Raw genomic sequence first — 10438 nt, 5'->3', positions numbered from 1 at the left:
AATAAATAGAGTAGGGCAATATTTTATTGATGAACGTATAGGTGGTATGGGATTTTTAGGTTTCTACGGGGACTGTATTACAAATTACAATTATTATATGTCTATGAGGTTTTTAATGTCCAAAGGGATCCAGTTGACGTATGGGGATCTACTTGTCGCGAGATCTAGGTGGTACGTAACCGACCAATTATATGTTCAGTGATTAACTTACTGATAATAATTACTATCTATGATAACAGATGAATATTGGAATACTCGGAAACGAGAGTCAAAAATATAAATAATTATAAAATAATCAGTGATTTATTTACACTTTGATATTTTTTTTAACGTTGAACATTTCATGGACCATGGTCATCATTGGACAACGGACAGTGAACAAACGAAGTAGTCATGACTAAAATAAATTGATCATAAACTTAATTACTAAATAATATGTCGAAAAACTAAGTGACTATCGCATTACTTATTTTTTTTTTTATTGTCTTTTAAATGGGAAAAATAATTTACCGTTAAATTTCGTTTATAAATGAACTGATGCATAAAATATTTTGGTAGAATCATAGCCATGGTCTGAATTACTAAAGTAGACTAAGTCTTTAATGTAATTATACTTGTGATGGAGGAACAGAATACAAATATCAATATAGATACAAATAATCGAAAACAAATGAATAGTGGTATTAACAATTTTTACGTTCATCTTATTACATATTATTTATTTTTACATTCTTAAATAATTTATTGACCGTCTAATTATCATTTTAAAGATCAAACCATTATGTTTGCTAATGCTGAGTTTCAAAGTGAAATTGATTCTGGGACATCTACACCTAAACTTCATCCCTTTCAAACTACCCAATCAAATTCTAATACTTTGACTGATTCTACACTAACTATTACTCCTGGTAAAGTGTGCTATTTATTGTATTTTTGACTATTTTTGTCTAATATACTATGCATATTGCAGAAAGTCAACGACAAAGTGTAATAACAGTATTACCATGGGGAGCTCACAAAGAGCGTTCACCATTCCCAAATGTAGACACAAACATCAAGCCGGGAGAGTATGTTATGCGTACATTGTTTGCAGACTTTACAGTACAGGCTGAACGAAAAATGGAAGAGGTAATGATTGAGCCAGAAAAACCATTGATGAAGATTTTGCAACGAGGTGAAGATGCACAATTTGATCAGTTATTGATTGCATTTGGTTCAGTCGCTGAACATTGTTTGCCTTCTATACTAAAAGCTCTTTTTGCTTGGTATGATCGACAAATTGGCATAATAGATATCAATGCTACCGATTCAAAGAAAATTGAACTTAAAGGCAAAAAGTATGATGGATGTTAACATTGAATTTATTGAACTAAATAACATAATTAATAATTATACACCTATACATGTATATGTATTCATATTATTGTATATAAATTGTACTTATATTGAATAAATATGATATCGTGTAAAAAAAATCTATACTTATATATTTTATTTTAGTGATGTTATCGACATTAAAGAAGTAGAAGTAATGGGAGAGCGAAAAGATCTGGCAGTGGAGTTTATATTTTGCTTAGCACTAATAGAAGTATTGAAACAATTACCATTTCATCCGGGGCATGAAGATTTAGTCACTTATATTGAGAATTTATGCTTCAAACATTTTAAATATCGTGAAGGGTATGTAAGCTGTAAAATAATTTTTAATACACATGGAAATGTGATATAATACTGTGATAAATCTTATTTAAATACCAACTTTTAAAATTCAATATTTTTAAATCAAAGGAATTCTAGGCATGTATTTATTATTTAATGATTTTTTGAAACCAAATATAAATATGTGTTAATTAAATTATTATTACTGAATTCTAGGGCTCAACATTGTCCCAATGCACCAAACATACACATGGTGGCTGATTTGTATGCAGAAGTTTTGGGAGTTTTGGCTCAATCCAGATTTTTATCTGTCAGGAAACGGTTTATGGCTGAGTTAAAGGAACTAAGAGCTAAAGAACCATCACCAAATGTCATACAAGCTATTATATCTTTGTTAATGGGAATGAAATTTTTTAGAATTAAGGTATGTACTTTTTATATAAATATATTTGTTTTTATTATAAACCAAAGTAATATTATATTGTGATTAATAGATGGTACCCATTGAAGATTTTGAGGCATCATTTCAATTTATGCAAGAATGTGCTCAGTATTTTCTTGAAGTCAAAGATAAAGATATTAAACATTCTATGGCAGGATTATTTGTTGAAATTTTATTACCTATGGCTGGCGTAAGGCTTATTTTTATGTTTCAATTTGTTTTGTATTTTTTTTTTAACGAGTCAAGATAATTATATATTTTTCTTATCTTAGATTGTTAAAAATGAAGTAAATGTTCCCTGTTTGAAGAATTTTGTGGAGTCTCTTTATTCAACAACTTTAGATATGTGTACCAAATCAAAACATAGACTATCATTGTTTCCATTAGTAACTTGTTTGCTATGTGTTAGCCAAAAGATTTTTTTCCTACAAAATTGGCATTACTTTTTGGCTATGTGCTTATCAAATTTAAAGAATAGAGATACAAACATGTCAAGAGTTGCTTTAGGTAATATAAATTTAAAAATGTTATAATTAATTTATGCATATTATTTTGGTATTTTAATTTCAGAGGCTCTTTATCGGTTATTATGGGTATACATGGTGAGAATAAAATGTGAAAGTAACTCTGCTACTCAATCTCGTTTGCAAAGTATTGTTCATTCACTATTCCCTAAAGGATCAAAAGCTGTTGTTCCACGTGATACACCTTTAAATATATTTGTTAAAATTATACAATTTATTGCTCAGGTAAATTTTAGGATTTATTTTTGTTATTTTAGCTTTTTGAATTATTTATTTGAATTATACATTTATTTATTTATATATTTTATTATTCCAGGAACGATTAGACTTTGCTATGCGTGAAATAGTATATGATTTGCTAAGTGTAGGAAGACCAATTAAATTGATACTTACACCAGAACGAATGAGTATTGGTCTCAGAGCTTTTCTTGTTGTAGCAGATAGTCTTGAACAAAAAGAAGGTGAACCACCAATGCCAGGTACATCAGGAGTATTGCCATCTGGTAGTACACTCCGAGTGAAAAAAACTTTTTTGAATAAAGTATGTAAATTATATAATAATAAAAAAAATATTTATAATATTTTATAATGATAAAACTATTTGCTTAAACTTTAATTTAAATATAGATGTTAACTGAGGATACGGCAAGAAACATTGGTATTCATTCTTACTTTCCAAATGTACGAAGAGTGTTTGTTGAAATTTTAAGAGCATTGGATACCCATTATGGCAGACCTTTGATGATGACTAGCACACAAAATATGAACAAAGTATTTTTGAATTTTTATTAATCAGATGTTCATTTACTATTTATAAAACTATCAAAAACAAAATAACTAAAATAGGGATTCATTTTTTACTATTATGTGAAGATTTAATGAACATAACTCAGAACTCCTTAAATCATATTTTATAGTTTATACTATATTAGATACAATATAGAACAAATTACTTTAGTTTGAAATTATTTATAACAATTAAAAATCACTAATCAGTAATGGAAAATATACAATTTTCTTTCTTGTTAATGAGATCAGCAGGAGTTTAGTAAAAACAGCGAGATATAAAACTTTTGTTTTTGCATTAGAATTTTTCAATCAGGTTCATGAGATATGTATTTTTAATTTTTTATACTAGGATAGAATATAAGTTTTATAATTTTGATAGTTTATATTAATCTAAACTTCATAGATTAATAAATTGTATATTTTATTAGGAACCTGATGAGATGATAACTGGTGAAAGAAAGCCACGTATTGATTTATTTCGAACATGTGTTGCGGCTGTTCCACGTTTAATACCTGAGACTATGACTGGTGCTGAATTAGTAGATATGTTGTCTCGCTTAACTGTACATATGGATGAAGAACTTCGTGCTTTAGCATATCAGAGTCTTCAAACTTTGATTATTGATTTCCCAGAATGGCGTCATGAAGTAATTACTAGTAAGCATATATAGTGGTTAATACATATTCATTATTACATTATATCAAATGTTTAAAATTTATATTTAAGGTTTTACACAATTTTTGGCACGTGATGTGCAAGATACATTCCCACAATTAGTTGACAATGGCTTACGTATGTTATTGCAATTATTAACTTGTTGGAAAAATAGCATTACACCAGGATTGATTAAAAATCAAACAGAAAAAAATAAAAGAATAGATGTAACTAATAACCAGCAAAAATTCAAAAAAGTTGATTTTTCTCAAGCTGAAGCCTTGGCATTAGTGATGTTATGCAATTGTCGACCATGTCCTCGCCGTTTATCAGCACATATTCTCCGTGAAATAAAATGCCTCGTTAAGATATTAGGTTAGAATTTTAAAAAATCCTTCATAGTTACTGTAAAGATTAAAAATATATTTTGGTTTAGATAATATTAAAGACATAGTGCCAGTTATTGATGTTATTGATAAGGCTTGTCCTCATTTAATTGAAAGATGTCTTTCTATGTTGCCTTCAGCAGAAAAATTAGCAGCGATGAATGCATTTGCAGCAAATTCAATTGATTTGCAATGGATCGTTGATCGTAATGCTCCTATATGGACAGCAGGTAAATTAATATTCTATAAAGATTTTTAAATTAAAAATTATCATTTAGTGAATATTAAATTATAAAATGTTTTAGGAATTCAAGATGATATTAATTCTGCTAAAACTGCTTCATCTTTTAGCTTATTGGGTGGAACTGGAAATAGTGATCCTTGGGGAACAATACTTTTTGGTATTTTGTCTCAAAATATTCTAATAAAGCAATGTCCTTCTGTTACTGCTCAGGCTTGGCTATTAGTATTTTCTAGAGTTCATAATCTTTTCACAGTAATTGACCCCACGTAAGTTAGCTTATAATACTTTTAACATTTTTGTATCACTTCATTGTTATTTTGTTTCTATAGACCAGTTAGTGATAATAGAGCTTCATTATTAAGGAGCTCAGCTCCTCCAAAGAAGCCTTTAACTGAACGTGATCAATACCTGACTCTGTGGCGATATTATACAATGTTTGCTATGCGAGTTGTACCACTTGCTCCAAATCCAGTTATACGATGTGCTTCACCTGATTTAAGTTTAAGTTCTTCACCAGATAGTTTAGCAATTGGAGAACGAAATGATAGCAAAAGTGTTTCACCAACAGCATTATATAAATTAATTGCACCATTACTAAGATGTGAAGTAGCTGATGTTCGAGATGCTGCTATATATGCTATGGGAACTATAAATCCTGAAGCATTGAAGTAAAAAAGTTAACAATAAAGCTGATTGGATCTTTTAAGTTAATATAAACATTTATTTTTTTTTCTTATAGAGATCTTATGGAAGAATTAATTTCTTATATAAAAGAAGCTGTGGATAGAAAACAAGAAAATATGAGACGACGTAGACGAAGAGATGCATTGCGTTTACAGTTAGTTAAGGTTTTTGAACTTATTGCAGGATATGGAACATTCGGTTGCAGGTAAATACTGTACATATAAAAATATAATAACATTATATTGTAATATAATTATAATATTTTACTATAAACAAAATTGCTGATTAAATATTGAATACTATTTAATTATTTTTTTTTCAGTTCATTTGTTCTGGATAGAGATACATGTTCGTTACACCCAACAATTGAAGAATATGTTGATGGAGCTAGAATCTGTCTAGAATTGGAATCAGAAAAAGATAGTCTTCGAGAAATAAAACTGTATTTTTGTAGATTTGTTATGAAGATGATTAAAAGTTTTGAACGTAATTATATCATTTTATTAGTTTGTAAAATTTATAAACATTTGAGTTTTGTTTTTATACTAATAGTTTTCTATTACTTATATTTTAATTCCATCATTTATAAAATAATAAATATCAATATAATGATAAAACTTATTAAAGTATCTAAATGCTAAATCGTACTTTTAGAAAATATGCAATTCAAGTAATTAGTGAACTTTAACTGGAACTAATAAAAATGTTCAGAGTTCCTATTTGTGACAATTTTATAATTAATTATTTTTTTGTTTATTTTTTCTATACAGAATTAAAAATACTAAATAATTAATCGATTTTTAATTTACAGTTATTAGTTTTTAATATTTATTTGTTCAGTAAAATATTAACAGATAATTAAAGGCATTTGCATAATGGTGATCTTCTTTTATCATTTTTTAATTTTAAAACCATTTAATTCTTTAAAAAAAAAAAAAAAATTAGCAATAATTTAAAAGATAAAGTATTATTAGAATTATCTAAGTTTAATCAAATTAAGACAGGTCATTTTATAATAATAATAAAAAAAAAACAGTTTTTTGAATTTTCTTTCAAATAGAATAATTGACAATTTGGTTTTTTTTTGTTTATTTAGAGTGTATATTTTTTAATTTATTTCTAACATGTTAATAGAATTTTTGACAATTTATTAATTTTTTTTTTTTATTTCAGTTGAAACATACCGTACACTGTTGAAACGAGAATTACGACAAAATTTATTTACTCTTTTTTGTAATTGGGCTGAACATTGGTCATCATCTGCTATTTCAACTAGCTTACTGACTATAGATTTAATTAAAGATGATTTGCAAATGGCATCCTTGCAAGCAGCTTGTGCAGTCCTTACATGTGGTCCATGTTTCATTCATACTTTGGCTGAACCTGATGGATCCTTATATACATGGATAGACGTATTACTAACACATCCTGATAAACGAGTTCATCAATTGGCCTTAGAAACAGTAGTTTTACTGCTGGATTGTAATCCTGATATGGGTGCACTTCTAGACTGGGTTGTAGATAGATGTTATACAGCTGTGCCACCTGTAGCAGATGCATGTTTTCATGCACTTGGAGTGATATTCAGCACTAGGTAAAGCCATTAATTATAGTATAATTCAAAACAAAGAAAAGTACAGAAATGTAATTATATAATCATTTGATTGATATTAGTATTATTTTTTAGTATTATGTCATATATTTTTAATATTGCCAAAAAAACAATTATTCTTATAAATGTTATTTATATGAGTGTTTATTGTTTATATATACTATTATAGACCTATAAAGAATTATTAATAAAATAAAAACTTCTAAGTCTATTGTATATACACACTGTACACTGTAAGATGTAGTGCTTAGAGAATGCCTTAAATAAATATGTTTGATATGTTAATTATGTTGACAATCGGTATGGAATTATGTATGTATGAATGTTTAATATCTGAACATGTCATGTAATCTGTATCATCACCAAAAAATTATTTCTGAAAAGTTTTTGAAGTAAATTTGCAATACTTTTGTTGATTAAATGTTTAAAGGGTATTGTAATAATTAGGTTTGTTAGAATTTTTAATGTGCATCTAATAACCAAATCTTAAAACTAAATAACAATGATATGCATGCTTACATAAGTTCTAAAAAACTTTAAAACTTATGTAATATTTTTTCAAAACTGGATATTAATATAAGTATGAAGTATAAACTTAATCTAAAGAATACCCGTGAAGTTAATCTGGTGTTTATAGAATTTAGAGTTTACTTTGTCAATATTGAATAAAATAATATGATAATCTATGTTTTTTAGGGAATATCCATGTGATCATTATACAGCAATTATTAATGTTACACTCATGAACACTGGTTGTCCTCGGTCTTCTGTACGGGATACTGCTTTACAATTATTGCAAGTATTAGATAAGAGGTTTTTTGGATCTGGATGTGTTGATCTTTTACCACCGATTTTACCGTCCGAATCTCCTGTTACTGCACGTGAGTACTATATTTTATATTGAATGAATGAATATTTAAAAAGTTTAAAAATAATAACCCAGCTAGTAAACTTATATATTATATTAAAAAGTGCTTAGTATTTGCCATTTTAAAATGAGGACTCCAAAATTTTCAACAATACAATTTTGGCTGATAATAATTGACAAATATAATAGTGTAGTGAGGAAAAGTAAATAAGATCAAGAAACAAAATTCATGAGTTAATTTATCAGTACTTAGTAAATATATTTGTATAAATAGTATATTATCTATATGCTTAAAAAGAGACCTTGGCAATAGTATAAATTATCAAAGCATCCTTAATCAGAATCCAAAAATTATTTGTTTTAAATATTTTTAACAAATATTAGTATAAGTATTATAATAATTATTAAAATGTACTATTCACTTTAATGTATTATATGGAATTGTTATTTGTATATAAACATATGGTATATTGGTTGGTTTGGTTTATAAGCAAAGAATCTCCCTCCATGTCCCAATATTGTGTATTCTGTAGCACTCTTTACAATAATTTACCCTCGTATTTAATTTTAGAAATGTGTATACAAGTCATTCTGTATTTAGATTGTTATAATATAATAGAACGAACCTTAGAAATTTTAACATACTCATTTTAAAACCACGATAAAAATAAAGGTGAGCAATGAGCATACTTGATGAATCACCTTGTGTATATAGTATAATATATAATTACCGTTTTGGAAGGTTTGATGTTGTTAAATGTTGAATAATTGAATATAGTTTTATAAAATTGTTTATTTGAATGAAAAATAAATAAAAAATGTAAAATTTATAACTTTCTATAGCCGATTAAGAATAATTAGCTAGCCTGACAGTTAAGAAACAATTATCTATAGAGGATTCATTAAGCCTCAACATTTCCATTGATTAAATATGGTGACTGAGGTTGTTCAAAGCGTGCCCTTGTCACTTGATATGTATTAATCTATTTTAATTGTGAGACTTTTCTTGTAAGTACGATCAATTTTGCTTTTTCAGTCTATCAAAACATATATATTTCTACTGACAATTATTAATGACTCAGTTTAGTTGACTATAAAATATAATAATGTACATTCGTACAATAATGGTTAAAGAGAGTTTGAAAAACTGTATAAAATTATTCTCACAAGAAACTTGTGGCGCTTCGCCCGTGTTCGAAGCTAATTAATTATCGAAATTCGCTTTTAAATATATCAGGGTAGCTGATGATTGTGAGCGTCACTAAATATGGCGACACCTACAACCTATCTAATTCACAGGTTTTTTTGTAGGAATAGGCAGTTGTTCATATGATTTTGCGAATTTTATTTAGAATCTATAACATATTTGTGTTTACGTATTATTATAATGTTTATTAAAATGATGTTAGTAGGTTTGTAAAAACATTTAGTAATTACTAATAAACCTTGGTAAAATATAGTGTTATGTATCGCCCTCCGATTTTTCATATCATGAAATATTATTGTAGATTACACATTATATTTTATATTAAATTATCATTTACTATATTTTAATCATATACATGTAACTTATACATATTCATAAATCATAAATGTATGTAGCCATGTTGGTACGGTAATATACATACTACACAGATCTTAATAATATACTAAATATACGTCCTAGCTGTGACGGCTCTTATGCTAGGATTCCAACAGGAATATAATTTCTCTGATGGACTAATGGAGTTAAACTCAAAGTTAAAAAAAAAAAAAAAACATTTATTCTATCCTGGATGAAACAGGGTACTTAAACTATTATTTTTAAACATAAATCCGTAATACCCGTGCATATATTATTTCCGACAATGTTGTGCTTGTTTAGGGTTACATTAGATATCTTACTTCATTAATATTTTCTTATAAGAATGTGAATCTTGTTGGTACTTCAAAAGAGCTGAAAGGAAAATATTTCCTATATTTTGCAATTTTCAAAATAGGTAGTTGGGGGTAAAACAGGAATTCTTACGTAAACCATTTTTGACCAAATCGATTTTGTAATTTTGTTGTGATTAAAAAAAGAAATGTCTTGAAATTTTCACCAAATGTTTAAATAAGAATTATATATTTATCTATACATTGCCGTATAACTTTGAAAATAATGTTGCTATTTGAGCTATTTATATAGACTTGAATTATTTTTTACAAATTTCGTGAAATTGTATAGTTAAAAATGGAAACAATTTTTAATACTAAATTCCTCATGCATGTACATATTACTTGGAAAATTGATTATGTATTGAAGTCCTCAGAAATGGACCGAAATCGAATCTTTTTAATTCATATTACTATTACTAATGCATGGTGTTTAATGTTCTCAAAAACAAGAAAAGTGCATTCTAAAATTGACTTGTGTATAAACTACTACCACATTTGTCTGGTAGGTAGCCATACGGCCATACATACGTATGTTATAAAAATAATATGGCAAAACAAAATAAATAATTAGGTGGGTATTCAATTTTTTTTTTAGTAGTAATTGTTTACATCTTTTTATCCATTTGTAAAATATGTTTGAAAAATGAACTCAAAGTTT

The 10438-nt window shown here is 27.2% G+C and overlaps 1 protein-coding gene across 4 annotated transcripts in view; it reads left to right on the top strand.

Annotated features, from left to right (window-relative positions):
- The first annotated feature begins 252 nt into the window (after nucleotides 1–252).
- The window catches only part of LOC107162620 (microtubule binding protein furry), a 108566-nt gene continuing 98380 nt past the window's right edge, over nucleotides 253–10438 (top strand). For 3 of the 4 annotated variants that reach the window (XM_015509600.2, XM_015509601.2, XM_089229298.1), the window contains exons 1-19: nucleotides 253–680; nucleotides 771–908; nucleotides 971–1337; nucleotides 1501–1680; nucleotides 1876–2083; nucleotides 2154–2291; nucleotides 2374–2608; nucleotides 2672–2850; nucleotides 2942–3166; nucleotides 3253–3396; nucleotides 3843–4071; nucleotides 4142–4444; nucleotides 4506–4685; nucleotides 4761–4965; nucleotides 5029–5367; nucleotides 5439–5588; nucleotides 5706–5869; nucleotides 6557–6977; nucleotides 7692–7876. In XM_015509600.2, coding sequence (XP_015365086.2) covers nucleotides 620–680; nucleotides 771–908; nucleotides 971–1337; nucleotides 1501–1680; nucleotides 1876–2083; nucleotides 2154–2291; nucleotides 2374–2608; nucleotides 2672–2850; nucleotides 2942–3166; nucleotides 3253–3396; nucleotides 3843–4071; nucleotides 4142–4444; nucleotides 4506–4685; nucleotides 4761–4965; nucleotides 5029–5367; nucleotides 5439–5588; nucleotides 5706–5869; nucleotides 6557–6977; nucleotides 7692–7876 — 4051 coding nt within the window. In that variant the 5' untranslated portion in view covers nucleotides 253–619. The remainder of the gene's footprint in view (nucleotides 681–770; nucleotides 909–970; nucleotides 1338–1500; nucleotides 1681–1875; nucleotides 2084–2153; nucleotides 2292–2373; nucleotides 2609–2671; nucleotides 2851–2941; nucleotides 3167–3252; nucleotides 3397–3842; nucleotides 4072–4141; nucleotides 4445–4505; nucleotides 4686–4760; nucleotides 4966–5028; nucleotides 5368–5438; nucleotides 5589–5705; nucleotides 5870–6556; nucleotides 6978–7691; nucleotides 7877–10438) is intronic. The other variant, XM_015509599.2, reaches the window with a different exon arrangement.

This window comes from Diuraphis noxia, unplaced genomic scaffold (assembly GCF_037042655.1).
Source record: "Diuraphis noxia isolate RWA-SAM2 unplaced genomic scaffold, SU_Dnox_SAM2 contig0005, whole genome shotgun sequence".
Taxonomy (NCBI): Eukaryota; Metazoa; Arthropoda; class Insecta; order Hemiptera; family Aphididae; genus Diuraphis; species Diuraphis noxia.
The sequence above is the reverse complement of the archived record's forward strand: the minus strand, read 5'-3'. Positions and strand labels throughout refer to the sequence as shown.